This window comes from Xenopus tropicalis, chromosome 1 (genome assembly GCF_000004195.4).
Source record: "Xenopus tropicalis strain Nigerian chromosome 1, UCB_Xtro_10.0, whole genome shotgun sequence".
NCBI lineage: Eukaryota > Metazoa > Chordata > Amphibia > Anura > Pipidae > Xenopus > Xenopus tropicalis.
Window position 1 is genome coordinate 52,890,242 of NC_030677.2, and position 23,209 is coordinate 52,913,450.

The following is a 23,209-nucleotide window of genomic DNA, read 5'->3' on the forward strand; positions in this document are numbered from 1 at the left end:
TGATAGCCGTCATGTGAGAGGGGCTCACGTGACAGTGAAAAGCAATGAGCACTTGCACGGCTCACAGCCACACTAATCCAAGGCAAAGCACAAGTCTGCAGGGAATTGTTAGTTCTGCACAATCAGCCTCTGTGCAATGTGTGCGTGCAACAACTGTTCCATGTCACAGCCACTTGTGACTAGAGGATGACAGTGAATACCTTGGGTGATTCAGCAGATAGATAACAATATTTATGCCTAAGTACAAGGAAATATACTCGATTAAGTTTGTAAAGCCATCGGTTTCATACACACTGTCAAACTAAACTCCCATCCACAAACCTGTTATTTGGAGTATTGGTAAAGTAATTATGGGATTTTTACACCAACAGGGTAACATACTACAAACAATTATTTAATTGCTTTAACTGCACTCAGCTAGCAAACCTTAATTTCTGATTGGCTGTCACAGGTTACAGCAATATTGACTGTATCTGAACTGCAGAGACACCAGTATTCGATACAATGTCAGAGCAGATGCAAATGACTTCAGTGCCTTTTACTTTGACACCGTGAATTATGCACTTGTTGTGCCTGGGAGAGCCCATGGAAATGGAACAATGTCGAACAATGACAATGCAATCAAAAATTGTGTTTTGAAGTTTCCGGTGCAAGCTGTAAAACTGCCCTGGAATGGTTGAACAACTTAAGGTGGCCATACACGCACCGATAATATTGTACGAAACCTCGTTTCGTACGATATTCGGTGCGTGTATGGTATGTCGGCGAGTCGACCGATATCGCAGGAAGCTGCTGATATCGGCCGACTCGCCGATTGGACCAGTTTGAAAATTTTGATTGGGCGCCATAGAAGGCGCCTGACCAAAATCTCCCTTCAGCGCTGAATCGGCAGAAGGAGGTAGAAATCCTATTGTTTCTACCTCCTTACCTGCTGATTCAGCCCTGAATGGTGTGTGGCGGATCTGACGATGTTTCGTGCGACCATCGTCAGATCGCCACGTGTATGGCCAGCTTTAAAACAAAAAAATGATGTTGAATCGCTCCAAAGATGTGCAAAAAGTGGGTAATTTGTTCTACTAAACAGGTAATGCCTCGGGCATCGTATTAGCCCTTTTTAATCAGCCCTCTTCTGTAGCATGAATAAACCACTTTCTGCATCTATTTGGAGTGCTGCTGTATCACTTTGTGCTTACTGCAAGGTGTGCAAGACTGTAACCCTGGTTGTGCTGCTATTGTGTAGAAGAGAGACAAGGTATACATGTTGCGATTCGCTTGTTTAGCAAGGTCACCAAATGAGTGGATATTCTCCTGATACTTACACTTAAAAAAGCAGGCACAGGCGCCGTCAAGCCATTTCAATGAGCTGATGCGACCCCCAATCTGACTGGAAAATCAAACTTGCCTGATCAAGATCTGCCCAATTCTAGGCCAGATGTCAGTCAGGTAAGCCCCTAAAGGACCCAAATCGGCAGCTGAAATCTGCCCTTGTATGGACATATGGACACCTTTCGATGAGGTGCCAGACAGAAGTTATAAACAATACCTAACTACCCCTGAGAAGCTGGTTTTGAGTGGATTTTATCAATTGTATGAGAGCTGCTGAATTATGGAATCCTATGGAGCACGAGTGCGTCACACTGTCTTGCTCCTTTCCTAGATATATTTTCTAATAGGTCAGTCAATTGCCCTCTGATAAAATACAGAGATTCAGACTTGCAGTATTGCAACTAAATGGCATCAAATAGCAGTTATCCCAATAGTAAACTACAGGTAAAGACCAAAAGCACTTCTGACTTGCAGTACCTGTAATTTAGGTACTGCAAGTCAGATGTGACAATAGCGTCCACCTTGTGTATCAACCCTTTCTCCTTGTAGATTGTAAGCTCTTTTGGGCAGGGCTCTCTTCATCTCTTGTATCGGTTATCAATTGCTTTATGTTACTCTGTATGTCCAATATATGTAACCCCCCTATTGCACAGCGCTGCGGAATATGTTGGCGCTTTATAAATAAATGTTAATAATAATAATAATAATTTAGGTTCACCTGGGAAGCTCTTGAAGCCAGGTTGTCCTACAAAGTGTTTTCACTAGTTAAAATGATGCAATGGCTCAAGGAGCAAAAAAGCTTCAGACCACATGAACAAGGGAGCTTCATGCATTTCATTATACTAATAGTAGCTGTGTGTTACCCTAGGAGTCACCTAGATCACATGAACTGCTAATTATAGCAACTACAGTATGAATGCTGACCATACTCCTAATCGCCACAGCTCCCCTTCCCATCTGAAAGCAATACTGATGTTTCATATGCAGGTTATTCATGAAACAATATATAAAAGGAACCACCTTTTGGGAAAGGTTTGATACAATTTTGGCAGATTAACATGATTGTTATACTCGAGAAAAAAAATACAATGATATAGCCATATTGATATGTGATATTTATATCTATAGATCTGTTTGTTTATTTTATAATATGTTATGTTTATTAAGTGGCTCAGACAGAGAATGCAGAGCCTTCGTGGCATGATAGCTCAACCTCTAAAGTCTCAAACTCCACCCTGTGAGCCAAAAGTGTAACTAATGAACTCCCTGATGTAAAATATAAGGATATTAAAGGCCACCAAGGAATTCCAAGATGATATAAAGGCAAGTGCTTTTAATGGAACTCTGAGGTGACTTCATTTTTTAATATTTTACAATATGGGTGCATTATTTATTAGACTTCGCCAAGTCATGTGACAAATATTATATCACTAAGCACAGATGATAACTGATGACATCAATAAGCACAGTTTATAAGCACAGTAGTGGCACACCACAGGTGTTTAAGGGGGTGACAAAGTGCTGCAATACTTGACAAATCTGTCAAGTTCATCACAACAAGGTCCAAGCTTAGTGAATTAGTTACCCGCTGCACATAAAGAAGAAGTGTTTTGGCAAGGAGGTATGAATAAGTAACCATATTGACTCAATTTTCATGTGCAAACAACAAAGTGCTGGGTAAACACAGGCAGAAACAGTTGAGCAATTTTCAACCAAAACATCTGTGTGTGTTTGCCCTAAATGTGCCTGATCAGACACGTTGGTAAGTCTCATGGGCAGGTGACTGATAAAAACACATGTGTAGGATCACACGCTGAACACATGTACAGGTTCCTCTGCCAGGGACTGCATCTAGGCTTGCATTTATCAATATGGCAAACTGGGCCAAATTATTATCTCAGCATGGAAGCCAAGCACATGTAACATTTCTCACTATTGGTTGCGAGATGCTCCATGAGTGGACTGCGGGACTCACAATGCTGCGTGCACACAGCTTCCTAAACTCTATAGCACACATCACGCCTTTTCTGGAATCAGCTGGCAGAAAAATGCACTGCCTATGGCATAAGCTTGTAATGACAGTTGGCAAAGGCGAGGGACACAAATATGTCTTCCTGGGTAATAGCTACTTATCTCCACTTACCCTGTGTGCACTACAAAAAGTGTGGTACTCCTAACAAAAATTAGCCACAGCTGTCAGGAGGGCAATTCTGTTAGTGGAACTGCATGTGAAGACTGGCATGATTTTCAGAACCAACACAAACACTGAACAATCTGTGCAATGCCTCACACTCCTGTCATTTATGTAAAAACAAACAGGGAAATCTAGGGTCTTTCAAAACAATAACCGCATGGAAACATCCCCCTATCTGGATGATCCATAAAGCTCTGTGTTAAAATCAACACATAACCAGTCTTCTTTTTAATGATTAATCAGTGTCCAAAATATAACCCATCACCTAAATATGAAACAAGGTCAAGGCACTAAGCAAACATCAAGTGACCAAAATCCACTGGCACCCAAGTGCAATAGGGAGGGTGATATTTCTCATATAATGCATCCCTGCAATTTCCTCCCATGAGTAAACCTTAAAAATTAAAGCTTACATAGCGAGAATTTTATGTTGAGGCAGCTGATGGCCAATGTAATGCCTCCAGTTTACCCTTTTCAACTCCACGTGAAAATTATATATGTATAAATAATATATAATTTATATTGTATATACATTGTAAAATTATACAGACCATTGACTAATACCCTTCACAGTTAACCCCTATTCTGTATAATGGAGTCCCCTTTATAATAAACCCGAGATACACGCAGCAACTTGGGTTAAACACGCTCTCAAATCCACAGGGAGAGGAAGTAAGGTGGCCATACCAGGGGCTATACATGTATGATCACATTTGGTTGAGCCATCTCCCAAAACAATCACAACAGCAAGAAGTGAAGCCAAGCCACCGAGCTGTAGCTCATCTTTTCTTCTATTCAGCCAATCAGTGGACATTTTCCATCAGGACCAGTAATCCTACAATAAGACTTTCTAATAAAAAAAAAAACATGGATTTTTTTAGTTTAATGAATAGGCGCAACAAATTTTATACATTTTTGCTTATGTGAAACGTATGTATACTGGTGAAAAACATGCCCAAATTAAGCAATAGGTGTAAATACTAAGCATGTTGGTTAGAATGTGGTCCTTTGTTTAGAGAATTCCCTGTAGGTCTTAATTGTCCTGATAGTAAGAAAACAAAATGATTCACTGTTCTCAGGAAGGGCTGGATTTCCCCCTCTAGTCTGAGCTGCACAGAGGTTTATCTTTATTGCAGATGTAGGGAACACCACAGCTCAGTGAGAATAACAACCCACAAGCAGTAACCAGACAGAACCAACAACAGTCACCTGTTCTGCACTGGACTATCCTAGTAAACTTTGCCCAGTGAGTAACCCAACATGTGACTGAGACTGTATTACCTGAACAGCTTACACAGGCCATTGTTTAGCAACAACATGTTTCCAGCCTAATTAGCCCTGTATCAAATCAATTGACAAAGGGCCACTTATGCTTGGAATATATTGTCCTAATAAGCACACATTTGTGGCTAGTCCTGCATCATAACCTTTTTTTGTTATTTTTGTTCAATTGTTCCCAAAGTGGGTTTGCACTTAAGGCAAAAGTGCAGTACAAAAATAGGCTTTAAATTTTTTTTTACCCTTAGTAGATGGTCATATTTGTATTGTTTAGCAACCATACTGCTACTAGACAGATACACTGCCAAGATTATTCACAGTAATAAGAAGGTAACAAAGGGATACAGAAATGTAGTACAGAAATTTTAAAAGGTGCAAAACACATGCCAACTAGGACAATACCCAAAACAATCACAAATAGCCTGTAACATCTCTCCATATAATACACAAGAGCAATGAGAATACTATTACTGATATCCTTATAAACACCGCTAAGTGATGTCATCAGTTATAATCTGTGCTTGTCTCACTGAAACTCATTTTTTTATTTTCATAAAGATATTAGAGGTCCCCTTGGAGACCTTCAGCCTTGTGCGTTAATATGGTCACTCAACCCCTTGAAGACCTTATATATTACAAGAGGGGTACATTATTCACTATATAATCTGTGCTTTTTAACGTTGCTTGTGCCACACAATTTACTAAAAGGACAAGTCAACCCAGAATATATTTTTTGCCTTATAAAAGAAAACAAAATTCTAAGCAGCTTTGCAATATATATTTATTACAAACTTGTAATGGTTTTTAGATATTTGTATATATAATTGCTAATAAAAGCGGTGTAATATTCTTTTGTATTCTCTGCCCTGGTGGCTCTGACTCTTGAAACAATGTAACACAAGGCAGCAGACTGACAGATCTGCCTTGCTGCAGGAGACTGATCTTTGCAACATTGTTTAAAAAGAAACAACCAGTAGTTCAGCAAATGCTGCTTTCAATAGCAATTACATTTACAAATAACTTAAAGCACAAAATATTTTAATAAATTCATATTGGAAACTTGCTTCGAGTTATGTTTTCTTTTATTAGGAAAAAACTTTTTGGGGTTGACCTGTCCTTTAAAGTAACCTTTATATGCTTATGGAACTCATAGGGGACTTTGATATATTTTACAATAGAGGGCATATTTTCTCATGAGGAAGGGATGGTTTTTCCAAAATTTTAGCACATAACTGCACATGCAATATAAATATTTGAGCTGCAAATGCTAAAATAGTTTGTGCTGCGTTGGCTACTGGAGTTCCATGGAATAAAGAGTAAGAAAAAAAAAAAAAGTAGGAAAATTTCCTTCCTTGTTGACATGAGCATTCAGTTGGGCTTATGTAGAAAAGGTGTATAAACACTATAAACACCAGAAGTAAATATACATTTTTAAAAGAACCCACAATACTCTAATAAACCCTTCCCCAATATTTCTTAGGTTCACAGTGTATCAATACAACCCCAACCTCGGATTGTTCCAATATGAACAGATGGATTCTGGGACCTGAAGCCCCTTTACTTTCCATAGGGGCAGTGCACAGATTCTTTGGATAGGAGAGAGACTTGAAAGTCCCAGAATGTGAGTTTACGGGGGGGGGGGGGGAACTTGAGGCGTGCAAACAGAGGTAAACCATTATAGATTTCTTTCAAAGCTAGTCCAGACATTGTTTATACAGCTTTCTACATAACCCTAACTGAATGTACTTTCTGGCTTTTTACATGAGCTCATTGTGAAATATAAGGATATTAAAAATTCCACAGAAATTCTGGGACCACATAACAGCACAAGGCATTAGGTATTAGATTATAATTAGATTATAGATTAGATTATAATTAGGTATTAGGTATAAAGGTATTAGATTATAATTATTATATCTTATTATATTTATATTTTAAAAACTGGGGCTCCATTTTTTCTAAGTAACATCACTAAGCAGCAATTATACCTTAGCCTTTCACTATATGTTAGGGCAGTGATCCCCAACCAGTGGCTCAGGGGCAACATGTTGCTCACCAACCCCTTGGATGTTGCTCTCAGTGCCCCCAAACCAGGTAGTTATTTTTGAATTCCTGACTTGGTAGCAAGTAGTGCTGGGCGGTATGACCAAAAATTTATATCACGGTATTTTTTTTATTATATCGGTATCACGGTATTTGGCGGTATTTTTTTTTCCCCATGCATAATTAGGTGACCACCCCAAACACCCCCCCAACCCCAAACACCCCCCCATCCGCACCCCCCACCCCAAACACCCCCCCATCCCCTTCACATAAATATAACTTACTGGCCAGGCAGCTGCAGGCACCCCCGACAGCTCACAGAGCCTCCTGGCAATTTTTCTTACTATTTCCGGGTTGCGCGCGTGACGTCAGCGCACACGTAACGTCAGTGCGCACAACCCGGAAATAGTAAGAAAAATTGCCAGGAGGCGCCCACACCGGTATGCCGGTAAGTTAAAAATTTTTATCATTTTTTAAAAAAAAAAACGGTGTTCGGTATATACCGGTATACCGCCCAGCACTAGTAGCAAGTTTTGGTTGAAAACAAACCAAGACTTACTACCAAATAAAGCCTCCCGTAAGCTGATAGAGTGCATAAAGGCTGCCTAATAGCCAGTCATGGCCCTTATTTGGCTCCTCCATGAACTTATATGATGCTTGTGTTGCTCTCCAAGCCTTTTTACATTTGACTGTGGCTTATGAGTAAGAAAGGTTGGGGACCCCTGTGTTAGGGTATTTGTGGCCCATGTGTACTATAATGCTATATTAAATAAAAATTTAAAAATGTACAAACAAGGTGTGAAATATTAGGAACCACTGTTATCTGGGATGTTCATGGTTTCTGAAGACTTGTAGTTAAAGTTATTTTGTTTTTTTCACTTTTCAACATCTTTTACAATTTCACTTTAGGGGCATTCCTTGAGGGGTAGCTTTTATTCTAACTAGAAAAACTACATATATTTTCAGGGCAATAACCGCTTTCTACAAAGTATTAAAAAATTAAATATTTTAATAATCTAGAGAAAAATAAATAATGCATTAAAACACAGCTAATTCTGATTTCACCCCAAACTAGCTAATACACCAAATATATATATATAGAGCTTTCTGATCTCAAAAGCCAAACCATCACTGGCAAATTTGCACTTGGGCAGTAACCCACAGCAACCAGTTAGTAAACTCCGTTTTTTCGGCGAATTCGTTTTACACAGCATTTTTATGTTCAAAATGGCTCCATGTTACAGCATCACGTGTCAATTTCTTTGTGATATACAGAGCTACACATAAATATGCACAACACATATTTACCAAGCACAATAATTTGTAATGCACCTGGGTATGGTAAAATATCCCAAATAGCTTAAAGGGGTATTCACCTTTAAATTAACTTTTAATATGATGTAGACATTGATATTCTAAAAACAAATTGCAACTGGTCTCCATGTTTTTATGGTTTTTCAGTTTATCTTTTTGTTCATAAGCTCTCCATTTGGTATTTTAGCAGCTATATGGTTGCTATGTTCTTATTTACCCTAGCAACCTGGAAGAGAACAAGAAATGGGAATTGAACAGAGGGCCTTCATAGAAAAGTAAAAAAAAGTTACAATAATAATAAATAAACAGAGCAATTATTTTTGGCTGCTGGGGTCAGTAACTCCCATTTGAAAGCTGGAAAGAGGCCAAAGAGACAAATAACATAATTCAAAAACTATAAAAATAAATAAATAATAAAAACCAGTAGTAGTGGCTAAATATCTAAAAGCAGCTGCTATGGCTTAGAACACCTGGGCAAACTCTACCTTTTTACAGTATAACATTACATTGCTACAGACAATCAGGGAGTGCTGTCTATATTGCAACATGTTCGGGGGTCAATAATGATTTTTAAACATTTTCTTTAGGACCCTAAATTTGGATTATTAAGGTGGCCGTACACGGGCAGATTTCAGCTTTGGATTTAAGTGCTTCAGACTGATTCGGCAGCATTGCCCATGTATGGGGACCCCCAACAGACTTACCCAACTGATACCTGGCCTAAAATCGAGCAGATGTCATTTGGGCAGATTTTATTTTCCAGTAGGATCAGGGACTGCATCAGCTACTTGATGTGCTCCTCACTCCAATGGGCCCTGTTCCAGTCATTGTAATTCAATTGTTTGGCCCTAAGAATTACTCCGATATTGCTTACATTAGGTGGGAATATTGGTGGAAAGATCTTCTTGTTTAGCAACCTTGCCAAATTAGAGGATCCAATGGTGTATGACTTGCTTTTATCTAAAGCAATGTGTATTATTGTGTGAATTTGGAATTAATATTTCTACTATATGTCTGGAAACATTTTTCATACTAGCATTAAATTATCAATTTCATTGTCCTTATGTAGCTATGTAACTATTTCTACTTCTCTACAATCACTGCCCCACAAGGCAGGATCAAATAACTTATTTTAATATCAAAAAGCTCTTTAATTTTACTGCACTTTTATTTCTGTTAGTGGCCCTTTTAACGAGTAGTGGCTTCGACTCGATTACAGCATAAAAACCAGTATAAGATATTAATAAATATTATGTGATGACAGTAACAATTTGAAAAGGTCCTAGAAAGTAAATTAAATACTCTCTGTGTTTTGTAGGCAATGCATTAAAGGGGAAGGAAAGGCTAAGTCACTTGGGGGTGCCAAAATGTTAGGCACCCCCAAGTGATTTAGATCGCTTACCTTGTACCCCGGGCTGGTGCCCCTGTTAGGAGAAAAAAGCACCAGCCTGGGGTACCTGTAGGAAGCGCTTCCTCCTTCCTTTTTCTTCTGCCGAGTGAAAAGTCAAATTTCTTGTTTAAGTTCGGCTTTTCACTCTACTGCGCATGCGCGCACAAGCGAAAAGGAAGGAGGAAGCGCTCGCTGCTACCCCGGGCTGGTGCAGTTCTCTCCGTACAGGGGCACCAGCCCGGGGTAAAAGGTAAGCGATCTAAGTCACTTGGGGGTGCCTAACATTTTGGCACCCCCAAGTGACTTAGCCTTTCCTTCTCCTTTAAGGGCAATGGCACACTGCTGTAATCCAGGCAAGTTTATTGCATGGGTGAAAGAACTGCACAAGTTCCCCCTCTCCAACAACATACACCATACTTCTAACATTTGCCCCTTCCTCTAATACCTGTGGAGCAAATGCAGTGCAGTGCAGCAGTGTTGGTTGCATCACAACTGGAGCTCAGGCTCCCTGGAGATGATCTCCAGCTGAAGCAGAAGTAGGCATGTCCCCCATCCTGTGTAACTGGCACATACACAAGACAGCCAGTGTGAATGTGCCAATCAGTTAGTAAAAGGGTACACTATCAGCGCCTCCTCTGGATTAATTGCAAATTTCGCCCAATGGCTGCCCCCTGGAGCAGCCAGCCTCGGTACTTGCCACTGGTGCCTATATAGAAATTAGGTCCTCTGTAAGTGTGAAATTGTTGCCCTTGGGGAACATAAAGGCTGGTGGAAAAATACACTGCATCACTTAATACTGATTTCAGCTGCAAATATTTGTACCCACGGGTGCACTCATGAGTCAGGGGAATCACTGTTCAGAAATGCTGACTGATGTTTCTGATCAACACTTACCTGCCCTGCAAGTGCACCCATGGGTCCATTCAATTATTACTAAAACCAAATTCCAAGCAAAAGCTATTTATTGCCTGGGTGCCAAAATGCTTAGAATCCTGCTGTGTGCCATTGTCCTAGGGCAGATGGTGATGAACTCTTAGAATCCATATGAATAGCCTTTGGTTGTTGGGGGTTGAATTCAATTAGATTTGGTCACTGTTCCTGCATTTTACTGCAGATATACACTTTGGGCTTGAATTCACACACAAACAGCAAATGACAGCACCTGAATGCACACTTCTAACTGCACCTGTAAGCTAGCATGCAACTTATACAAGAAAGCAAGTGAAAGCCCTCTAACATGAATACTACACAGATCTGTACCCTCTTATGAAAGCCACTTTCCCTGGCATTTATGACTGCATCACCTATGGAACCCCACATTTTCCCATTGCTGGACTGTAACTGTAACTACAAACATTTTTTGAACTAGAGACTGCATGACTACAGACTATATAACACTCCTGAAAGAGACAACCTGGAAGTAGCAGCTGGTGTTCTAGTGTCACTGGTCGCATGTAGACAAGCACTGGAGGATGGGACACAAGGATATGGAAATCCCCCTCCCAGAATAAATCTATACAGAAAGGAGTATATATAGGTGTGTAATCATTTGTGGCAGTGATGGAGGATCAGTATTGATCCTTCTTTGCTGGTGGTACAGGTATGGGACCTGTTATCCAGAATGCTCAGGACCTGGGGTTTTCCGGATAAAGGATCTTTCCGTAATTTGGATCTTCTACCTTAAGTCTACTTAAAAAATTATTTAAACAGTAATTCAAAAGTAATTAAACCCAATAGGATTGTTTTGGCTCCAATAAGGATTACTTATATCTTAGTTGGGATCAAGTACAAGGTACGGTTTTATTATTACAGAGAAAAAGGAAATCATTTTTAAAAATGTGAATTATTTGATTAAGATGGAGTCTATGGGAGATGGCCCTTCTGTAATTCGGAACTTTCTGGATAATGGGTTTCCGAATAAGGGGTCCGATACCTGTATAAAGTAGTTGAACCAAATGGCAAGTAACAGTGCAATGCCCTCTGTGCCCATCCTGGGTTACAAATGATGGTTCCAGTGCAGCAGCCACAATGGTGCTATGGTTAATACAAGTATTTAAAAGAAGAAACAGTAAAGTAAAAGCAGATTCAGTTCGCCTGCAGCACCAGCCTTATAAGACAACTAGATGGTGGCTAAAGGCGCACAGAATTTCTACTACATGGGGACAAGTAAGGCTGTACCGAACTACAACTTTCAGCTGCCTCAGGAAGCCGCCATGGGTACCAGCAGCATCCTACGGCTGGCAGGGGATGCTGGGAAGTGGGGTTCGGTAAGAGCACGGCGCTAGTAGCTGCACATGGCAGGCGGATATCGGGGGTAGCTCACCTGAACACGGGTCCTTCTTTGGCACCTCTAGGGGATGCACAAGCCGGGTTTCCTCTCTTGCAGAAGAGCTTGTGTAGGAGCGTCTGTGCCATGGCGATCCCGGGACATAACCCCTCTAGCACGGCCGCATGTGAGCCCGCAGCACGGAGACCCGGGGAAGCAATGGCACAGCTGCTGCAGCTGCACACCGGCGCGCCATGCTGGGGATTAGGGAAGAAGCGCCTTATCTCCTACACAGAGGAGCAGTGACTCATGTGACCAGGGAAGGAGGGAGGAGAAGGCGGGGCCGGGCACAACATCGGACGTCTGGGCTTCGCTCCACACCCAGAGCAGGCGGGGGAGAGGGGGATGTGTGGGTGGGGGCGGGGAGCTTCGGGCTTATCTCAGGCTGCTTCATACCAACCTCAAATATTTATGTCTATCTCTATATATCTGTATATCCCAGGGCAGACTGAGCCATTCACCTGGTGGTAACCTGCTACTTACATTGCCTGTTTCACCGGTGAGGGGTACCTCTTGCCAGGAGAGTGGGTTTGGCTGGGCTACAGTCTGACTGGCTACCCTGCTGTAAGAGTGCTACTGTGGCATTCTCAGGTAGGTTCGGCTGGGCTACAGTCTGACTGGCTGCCCTGCTGTAAGAGTGCTACTGTGGCATTCTCAGGTGGGTTTGGCTGGGCTACAGTCTGACTGACTGCCCTGCTGTAAGAGTGCTACTGTGGCATTCTCAGGTGGGTTTGGCTGGGCTACAGTCTGACTGACTGCCCTGCTGTAAGAGTGCTACTGTGGCATTCTCAGGTGGGTTTGGCTGGGCTACAGTCAGACTGGCTGCCCTGCTGTAAGAGTGCTACTGTGGCATTCTCAGGTGGGTTTGGCTGGGCTACAGTCTGACTGGCTACCCTGCTGTAAGAGTGCTACTGTGGCATTCTCAGGTGGGTTTGGCTGGGCTACAGTCTGACTGACTGCTCTGCTGTAAGAGTGCTACTGTGGCATTCTCAGGTGGGTTTGGCTGGGCTACAGTCAGACTGGCTGCCCTGCTGTAAGAGTGCTACTGTGGCATTCTCAGGTGGGTTTGGCTGGGCTACAGTCTGACTGACTGCTCTGCTGTAAGAGTGCTACTGTGGCATTCTCAGGTGGGTTTGGCCGGGCTACAGTCTGACTGGCTACCCTGCTGTAAGAGTGCTACTGTGGCATTCTCAGGTGGATTTGGCTGGGCTACAGTCTGACTGGCTACCCTGCTGTAAGAGTGCTACTGTGGCATTCTCAGGTGGGTTTGGCCGGGCTTCAGTCTGACTGGCTGCCCTGCTGTAAGAGTGCTACTGTGGCATTCTCAGGTGGGTTTGGCCGGGCTACAGTCTGACTGGCTGCCCTGCTGTAAGAGTGCTACTGTGGCATTCTCAGGTGGGTTTGGCTGGGCTACAGTCAGACTGGCTGCTCTGCTGTAAGAGTGCTACTGTGGCATTCTCAGGTGGGTTTGGCTGGGCTACAGTCAGACTGGCTGCTCTGCTGTAAGAGTGCTACTGTGGCATTCTCAGGTGGGTTTGGCTGGGCTACAGTCAGACTGGCTGCCCTGCTGTAAGAGTGCTACTGTGGCATTCTCAGGTGGGTTTGGCTGGGCTACAGTCAAACTGGCTGCCCTGCTGTAAGAGTGCTACTGTGGCATTCCCAGGTGGGTTTGGCTGGGCTACAGTCTGACTGGTTGCCCTGCTGTAAGAGTGCTACTGTGGCATTCTCAGGTGGGGTTGGCTGGGCTACAGTCAGACTGGCTGCCCTGCTGTAAGAGTGCTACTGTGGCATTCCCAGGTGGGTTTGGCTGGGCTACAGTCAGACTGGCTGCCCTGCTGTAAGAGTGCTACTGTGGCATTCTCGGGTGGGTTTGGCTGGGCTACAGTCAGACTGACTGCTCTGCTGTAAGAGTGCTACTGTGGCATTCTCGGGTGGGTTTGGCTGGGCTACAGTCAGACTGACTGCTCTGCTGTAAGAGTGCTACTGTGGCATTCTCAGGTGGGTTTGGCTGGGCTACAGTCAGACTGGCTGCCCTGCTGTAAGAGTGCTACTGTGGCATTCTCAGGTGGGTTTGGCTGGGCTACAGTCTGACTGGCTGCCCTGCTGTAAGAGTGCTACTGTGGCATTCTCAGGTGGGTTTGGCTGGGCTGCAGTCAGACTGGCTGCCCTGCTGTAAGAGTGCTACTGTGGCATTCTTGGCTGGGCTGCAGTCTGACTGGCTGCTCTGCTGTAAGAGTGACATTGTAGCATTCTCAGGTGGGGGTTTTGGCATGAGGCAAGGATAGAATTGCACAGGGGTGGCAAATAGCTGGTACCTTAAATGCAACGACACATGGGGTGTTTTGGCACCTTGTGGGTAGGGTTACCACCTAGATGGTAAAATTGTTACTTCACGCAAATGTCATTAATAGGGAAAAACATAACAGTAAAGTAAGTCCAAGATATATATTTTATTTTTTTCAGAAAACCTGGGATATCGCACTCCCAGTGGTCAACAAAATGCCCCAAAATACCTGTGAGTTTAAAAGGTTGAATTGCTAACATGAAACAAACCCTGAACTTGTGGTAATAAGCACAATATATATTGCACCGATTCCATCATTTTTGGATTTGGGAAAATACAGAATTCTCCACAAAATATTTGTTCAAGTGCAGAACCAGTTTTCATACTCACTGAATCCTGAACCCAATTCTGGGTTTAATATATGCCTAATATAATTATCTTACATTGTAACCTCTTTGGCAAAAAAATATCACGTGTGTGCACATTGCGCACCAAACCTTGAAAAACTGGTAATTTTATGGTACAGTGGTGCTGAAGTCACCTTACATCATGGCAAAGACACCCCTGATAGGTACAAATATACATAGAACCACTATACAGCACTACGTTGCACTGTTCCAGGCCAAGCAGAAAATTGCTTGGTCTTTTATTGAAATTTTAAGCTACTGTCTGCACTTTTCTCATCACACAGGGCATAGCTCCAACTTGATTTGTATGTGAATATGTCGCAACTTTTTCATTGCCATTATGACTTTCGTGAATTGTCGCGACTTTTTCATTGCCATTATAACGTTTGTGAATTGTCGCGACTTTTTCATTGCCATTACGACTTTCGCGAATTGTCGCAACTTTCGTATTGAGAGCTTGAAAAAGTTGCGACAATTCGCGAAAAAGTCGCAAAGTACCGATCATTACGAAAAAAACGCATTTGGACGCTTTTCGGACGTTCGTGGATTAGTAAATGTGCCCCTAGGTATAGGTGGTATTTCTAAGTTGGATGGATTGCTTATATTGTGTACTGGGGTAACAATACTTACAGATAGGGCTAACCTAACTAAGCCAAATAGTATATTTCAGACATATATTTTTATAAAGGGTTTATATCTAGCCAGCTGAATTTAGTTTAAATGCTAACTTGCAATTGTGGGACCCCACTAGTTATACCACTGCTAAATGGAAGACCGTGTGGTCCTCTTAAAAGTGGTCTGTTTTTAGTAAAAATAATAATAATGTAATTTTTGCAGGCCCAAGTTCATTGGTTTATCCCATTAAATGATGAGGTAAGAGCAGGAGGATGGACATTCTTTCCCAATCATACCCTTAGAATCAGGTCTGGACTGGGATTCTAAATAGGCCCTGGCATTTCAAGTACACAAAAGCCCAAACAGCCTCCCACAGGCCCAACAAATAGTCTGTGGCACCTTACAGCAGCCCCTCTGGCATTTGCCAGAATCCACAGATTGGCAGTCCAGGCTTGTTTAGAATGTCCAGAGATCTGCAGTGGGTAAAGATACAGAAACCTATTTCTTTTGCAATATTGTTTTTGGTGTGCGCATTTCTGAGTGTCTATATTTAACCATAACAAGTTGTTATCCACCCCTTGCTATATTATAGCTTTAAGCAAGGCATAAATCCGCCCAGTGTTAACCACCCCTGTTATTTTGTTGGAAAATATTCTAAAATCCTCATATCATTGGTAAAATAACATATTACACAGTAAAAAATATTAAATTTGTAAAAATGTTTTACTTTACTTTCTACATAATCACTAATCTGTACACATGACTACAGGATAGCCATATTAAAAGGGGCACAATTATCAGAAAAAAGTATCCTATTAACCACATGTAATGTAAATTAGTGCTAAAAGAAAAACCTTTTAGCTATTTTCTAGCAGTATAAGTGAATATTCCATTCCATTTTTATACCTAGATACAAGTTAGGTGTGATCAATGGACCCTGATCTAAATCATTAGGTTTAATTTCCTTTTTCAACCCTAAGCTCATTTAGTAAACCATGTGAATTACAAGCAAACATATATGTGGTTTGTATTTTGATGATTATGTCAGACACTTATACACCTCTAAGGGCAGTGACACATGGGGAGATTAGTCGCGCTGCAACAAATCTCTGTTGTCGCAGGCGACTAATCTCCCCGCACTACCATCCCACCAGCTAGAACAGGGGTGGGCAAACTTTTTGGCTCGGGGGCCACATTGACTTTTAAAACAGGTGGGCCGGGCCAGCACCAGATGCATACATATCAAACATAAACCTACACACACAGAACCACTATAGATAAATTACTTTTTGCCAGACCAGGAGCAGACTCCGAGTTAGGGACTAGTCAAGTCTGAAGGTGAACTGCCCAACTCAACACGTTTGTGCCTGCAAGCGTCTACCCGCGTCCTTGCACCATACTGCCCAACTCTCTTCTTATCCAGATTCGACTGTGGCGCACTCCTGTGCGATCCCAGGGCCCGCCAATCGGAGACGCCACCTGCGTCCATGTGATGGGAGGTTGAGGAAGCAGCCCAGTGGCCATTTTTGACACTGGCAGATTATTTATTAGCGATATTAAACCTTTGCGCTTAAAACCGCTTCTGATTTGCGCAAGTAACTAGCGAGACACGCCAACCTCGGCGGGCCGGACTTGGCCTGTGGGCCGTAGTTTGCCCACCCCTGAGCTAGAATGTAAATCAGCGGTGGGATGGTATACGCGGAGGTGCAAGTTGCTGAAGTTTCCTCTCAATGCAACTTCCGCGATTTCACTGAAATCGCGCTGCCGTGTATGCCATCCCACAGGCGATTTACATTTTCGCCGGTGGGATGGCATTTCGGGGAGATTAGTCGCCTGCGAACAGGGAGATTTGTCGCGGGCGACTAATCTCCCCGTGTGCCAGAGCCCTAAGGGTGAAGACACACAGAACATAGTAGCAGCTACTTTTCCATGGCTACTAAACTCCTGAAAATACCCTGCCATAGACAATACTGAGAATTGCCTTTGCTAAAACACATATAGAGACAATTATCAGTAAATGATCAGCATTGTCTATTTTAGTAGCCACAAAAAGTAGCTGCTACTAGTAGCTCTGTGTGTCTTCACCCTAAAACAAGAAGCAGCAAAGTCTCAAAAAAGCGAGAATTAAAGGAGGAAATTGCAGCAAGTCCAAGCTTAAACTCATATAAAATAGGGGGGGGGGGGGCAGCACACACACACACCACATATCAATTACTGTGTTAAATTTATTGAGCCATTTTTATGTTTTACAGCACAATAAAGCTAACATAGAAGTAAATATTGGTGTGCCTAGGCCCCCTTTTTTCATATCATTTTGGAATTACTGACATGGCCATGCATCAGGGAGTCAGAATACCAAAAGGGAAATGTTTTTTTTAAAGTGCAGGTTGTGTTCCTAAACTTCACTACCTAAAAAGTCCAACTTAGTATTTTCCCTCTGTATTTTATATTAAATAGCCTTCCACAATAAATAGTAATATGTGCAATGTTACTGTTATTACTATTTTTCTGGTGTTACTGAAATAAAAACATGCAGATAACAATGGACACTGAAGAAGAATTTTAGATTTTACTGAATGGATATGGCTGTTACACCCTAACACAATCAGACACAGTTTGCATTTCACAGGAAATCATATGGAGATTCAAAGAGGTATATTTAGAGCACACATAGTATCTTTAGACTACTAACTTGTATCAAGGAATATGGTTGAATTAATAGAGTACTTGCTTTTTCTTCTGGCTGGTGGGATTAGGCAGATCAGAGAAGTTTATGACAAGTGTCCCAGGAATTGCTTGGTTGGAGGTGCAGTTTGGCATGACTGCTTCCATCAAACTAAGATTCTTCTTTAATTCTCTCTCACGAGGATGTGCTCACATCCAGCTCAGTCCTTAATTTACCTACTGAACTTTTGAATTCTGCAAGCATTTATATAATTTGGCTGGGAAAGGCTTTCCTCAGACATATCACTTGCTGTGAATCTGTTGTCAGGTGCTGAGAGGAGCTGAGTGACTCAGGCATCAGAGGCTGCTGGATGTATTAAGTGGAAGAATGCCAAGGAAAAACACAGAGGACATAGATGCTGCTGTCACATGTCAGAGAAAACAGGGTTCTTGCCCAGCTGTTTAAGGAAGGATAATGTTCCTAATCAGGACAAGGAAGAGGACTAATTCCAGCATTAAAAGATTAAAAGCTGAAGGGCAGTTTGCAGCTTGAGAATCTCACTGTTCTGTTAGTTTGCTAAACAACAATACAGGTATGGGATCTATTATCCAGAATGTTTGGGGTATTCTAGATAAGGGGTCTTCCTGTAATTTGGATCTCTGTACTTAAATCTACTAAAAAACATTAAATAAACCAATATTATTTTTTAGCCATCTATATGTATTCACTCAGCTTTGTTAGGATGAAGTACAAGTTGCTGTTTTATTATTAAATTAAAGGAAAAATTTGAATTATTTGTTTAAAATAGACTCTATGGAAGTTGGCCTTCCCTTAAGTCAGAGCTCTTTGGATACGAGATTTCCAGATAAGCAGGGCTGTATTTAGGTCCTGTGCCAAGCTAAGAACCAGACCTAAGTATGCCCCCAGTGTACAGAAGTGACGTCACGCATATGGGTGCATGTGACATCATTTCCAACGTGTGGCAACCTCCCTAATGCTGCCACCCTAGGCATTGGCCCTCGGGTGCCTATATATAAATACGGCCCTACTGGTGCAAGATATGAAGTATGGGAGTATAACAAAATGGGCTACTTTTGTTAGAAAGGAAAGGACCACACAAATATTTATTATCTTGCTTTTAAAAAAACTTGCCAGAAGTGTAAGGCCAATAACTGCAAGAACAAGTTCTATTTTTGTGCTGCATATGACTAAGTTTCCTAAAATTATTTCTTTCAGTGCATTTAGTAATTGTTGCAGTCACATTATTCAGGCTTCAGCTCATCCGAAGAGAGCAAAAGTGAATAGCAAGTGGATATTATTGCAACAGCCCTGCAATGTACTATTCTGCTGGTTGGTAAATGTCCCAACATATGTCACAGCCAGTCTTAGTACTGTACCACAGAATGGTGCACCTTGCTTTGTCAGTCTGCCTCCTACAGATACTAGAGGTGTTTCGATAAATGCATTATCCCCTATTTTTTTATATAGTGCAACACTTTACGGATCATTTATTTGTACCACAGAAAGAAGTGCAAGAGCTCTAAGGAGCACAAGTGCTCATTCAAACAGTACTTCTGCCTGGGGAAATGTTTACAGCGCAGCATCAGAGGGGGAAAACATCAAAAGCATCTTCTGCTGCTCCCTAACTTGTGTGTCTTAATAATGTAGGCATCCTCCCTCCCGCCCCTTATGAATGACAAATGCAGTTGGCGCCATATTATTTGGGAAAAGCACTGTACAGAATGCAGAGGTGGCCATAAATTGTGAGAAGAATTAATCTGCGTAAACTTATTGCCACTCTGTACGCATCGAAAGGAAACTTCGGGTGACTTTGGGAAAACAAAGCAATGCTTATGCCATCCCACCGGCGATTTACATTCTTGCAGGTGGGATGGCATATTGGAGAGATTAGTTGCCCACGGTAGTAAAGATTTATCGTGGGTGACTAATCTTCCCGCGTGCCACTGCCCTTACGAAGTCACCTGAAGATTTCTTGTGAGGCAACTTTGGAAAGCTGATGCGACATATATGTTTTCATTCTGGCATTTAGAGGAGATGAGTCGCCACCACTAAAGGATATTAATTATGGGGTGTCTAATCTCCTCATGTGTCATTGCCAGAGGTGTCAACCCTCCCAAAAATGTAAGGAGTGTCACAAATTCCCTCCCAATTTCCCGGTCTACCAAAATGATTTAAATTCCCGTTCGCTTACTGCACATGTGCAGTTAACATTAGTAATGCCATTCTGAGCAGTGTGCATGCTCATAACCTCACTTCCATTGACTCGCAAAACATATTCCGGTCAGCGGCCCAATGATCCCCCAGGAAAAGAACTCTGGGGGTTGACAGTTGTGCATTGCCCTTAAGTTGGCCATACACGTGGCAATTCTGATCTTTCCTGTGACCATTGTTCACAGGAAAGATCGTTTGTTTCCCCCACTGACGTTCAGGGCTGAATCGTCAGATGTGGATGTAGAATCAATAGGAATTCTACCTCCACCTGTCGATTCAGCCCTGAATGCAGATTTTGTTCGGGCGCCTTCAACGGCACCCAATCAAAATCTTTTAAATCGGCCGATTGACAAGACGACCGATAGCCACAGCCTTTGTGATATTGGTCGTCTCGACGATCCGCCATACATGCATTGAATATCATACGAAATGAGGTTGTGTATGGCCAGCTTTAGTGTTGCTGCAGTGAAAACTCTGTTTTTTAAGTCTAAAGCCTCTTGTCTTTATATCTTCAATGTGAAAACGACCCCCCACTATTTGATTATGATGATCCCTCAGAGTAATAACAGTAAAGGACTATCTGTTAAATAATTGGAAAATTGAATTGTTGCAATAAATGACAGTACCTTACAGTACATTGTCTTCAATGACTTCTAGACTGATTTATTAATTTTTGCTCTGAAAAATGCAACACAATAAACCATTTTTTTCTGTGGCTGTGTTTATTTATATTCAATATAATAATAATAATAATAATAAAAAAAAAAAAAAACAATTAGAATCATTGTTATGGCATTTTAGCTTGGAAAAAAAGTCATTGTTCTACTTAATAAAATCATACTTGAGTATAATTGCGGTTACTTTTTTCCTTAAGTTCCAGGGAAAAAAAACATTCTTGTATTTTAATAAATCAGCCCATTCAGAGCCCCTTAGATTGTAACATCTTTTGGGTAGGGTCCTTTTCCCTTTTCTATTAGTTATTTGCTTTGTATGTGAATCTGTATGTTCAATGTATTTAACAATTATTGTATATTTGTACTATATACTTTAATATATGTTTTGGGGATTTATAAATACATGATCAATATTATTATTACATATTTATAAAATGCCAACATATTCTGCAGCGCTGTACAATAAAATAATAATAAAGGGGTCTATAAGTAAATATTTTAAACCAAAAATGTTTATACCTTTTGTTAAATTAATAAAGCAGTTTATAAGAAAGTAAATTAAATTATAGATAATTAAAAGGTGATACAAAGGTTATACAAAGATATACATAGGGGCAGATTTACTAATCCACGAAGGCGTCCAAATGCGTTTTTCCTAATGATCGGTATTTTTGTGATTTTTTTCATCGCTGACGCAACTTTTTCGCATGTCCCGTGTTTTTTTCGCCGCCGTTGCGACTTTTCCGTATATTTTCCGCAACTTTTTCGTCGCCATCGCAAAAAAATCGGATTGGTTTTTTCGCCGTTTACTATCGCTCAATACGAAAAAATCGCGACAGCGGCTAAAAAGTCGTGCAAAATACGATAAAGTGGCGATGGTGACGAAAAAGTTGTGACAAATATGAAAATTCGCAACGGCAACGAAAAAGTCACAAAATTTTCATTTCCAAAACAATTTTTTCCCTTTCGGGATTCGGATATGTGGATTAGTAAATCTGCCCCATAGTCTTATAAATTCACCTATAAAGTATCACAGTAATAATATTTATTAGTTTTAAGTAAATTACTGGATTCCATCCAGTCAATGGAGATTCAGTAATGGAACTGCACTTAAAGTACAACATTTTAAAATTTAATGAAATCTCATTATTTCAGCAACTGATAATTATAGTAAAATATCAGTAAAATATCTCACATTGCTGAAAAGTAACATTCCATCCTTCTTTTCCATCTTTATTTGGGATTTCACCAGGTCAGAGTTGGAGAACAAATGTTAGTGATTCTGTGGTGAAAGCAGAGTTCTGTACATAAAGCAGAGTGAGGAATAACTGTTGACAGGAAATGTCAAAGAAACACATTGAAATTAATACATTTAATAGAATTCTACTACTTCATCCTCAACGTTACTAATCTGGGTCCGAGTGTTTACCTTTTTGTGCCGCTTGTAAAGAACACAGAATAAACCCTCTTTAACTTGAAATATAAAACACCTGCTCCTTACTGAAAGCAGAATTTATATTACACATGTCCAGTGAATTATTCACACTCTAAAGTAAACCAGTTGTTCATGTGACAAAATGAACAGAAGGACAGTTAAGTCTGCTAGGAGGATTGTAGCGCCACCTAAGTTCAGGTAAGAGAACAGCCCGACCATTTATTTATCTGTTTGGGCAAGGTGAAAGACCTTTAAACAGCCTAGCTTGTTTCAGTACTGTTCAGCATTATTTATTTAAGGAAAATCAAAAAAGCAAAATAATGGACTATTGCATCCAACTACTGGAAAGTGATTTCATTGTGAGTTTAAAACATTATTTGGGAAGATCTTTTGGCAGAGAATGCAGATAGGTGGCACTAGCTGGCATCAAGTTGAAATCTGTCTGGCTTGTGTTTGCTGTTTACTGTCTAATCTTATGTTTACTCACTATTCTGCTCTTTTATTAAAATGAAACATTATACCTGAAAGAAACCCCAGGATCGCTCTGCATTTTTATCATATATACTTACAAATAAGTTCTAAGAAGCTGCAGATATTGGATTACTGTATACAATTTACACAACACAATCTCTTACTATGTCCTGCAAAACAAACCCAAATAATAATCCTGCAGCTGTGTTATTCTTGTGGTAATACACTGTTTTTTTCACTAAGCATGGAACTGAGCATTCCAATTTGGTATTTTCTGCCCAGAGAACATTGTTCATTGTTCTTGTGGTTCATTCCAGCCCAGCTTTGTAATCACAAGCTATACTGCCATGGGGGTTTCACCTGGGTACCCTTTGACAAAACTTTATCATTTATTTTCTGATAGTATAGGCCTTCAGCTTTGTGTTTCTTTGCAACTTCTTAGAGTATCATAAAGTCAGATCTTTGGGGAACTTGCTGGTATACCCATTCTTAGCAAGATTTGACTGTTCGTAGCTTCTAAATAATCAGTTTGTAAACATTCTTTTTGTAGAATTG

At 41.1% G+C, this 23,209-nt stretch overlaps 1 protein-coding gene across 2 annotated transcripts in view; it reads right to left on the bottom strand.

Annotated features, from left to right (window-relative positions):
• fnip2 (folliculin interacting protein 2) overlaps positions 1–12,187 on the bottom strand; it is a 42,559-nt gene extending 30,372 nt beyond the window's left edge. For both annotated transcript variants that reach the window (XM_004911160.4, XM_002934740.5), the window contains exon 1: positions 11,869–12,187. In XM_004911160.4, the coding sequence (XP_004911217.2) occupies positions 11,869–11,960 (92 nt within the window). In that variant the 5' untranslated portion in view covers positions 11,961–12,187. The remainder of the gene's footprint in view (positions 1–11,868) is intronic.
• Positions 12,188–23,209: the final 11,022 nt, after the last annotated feature.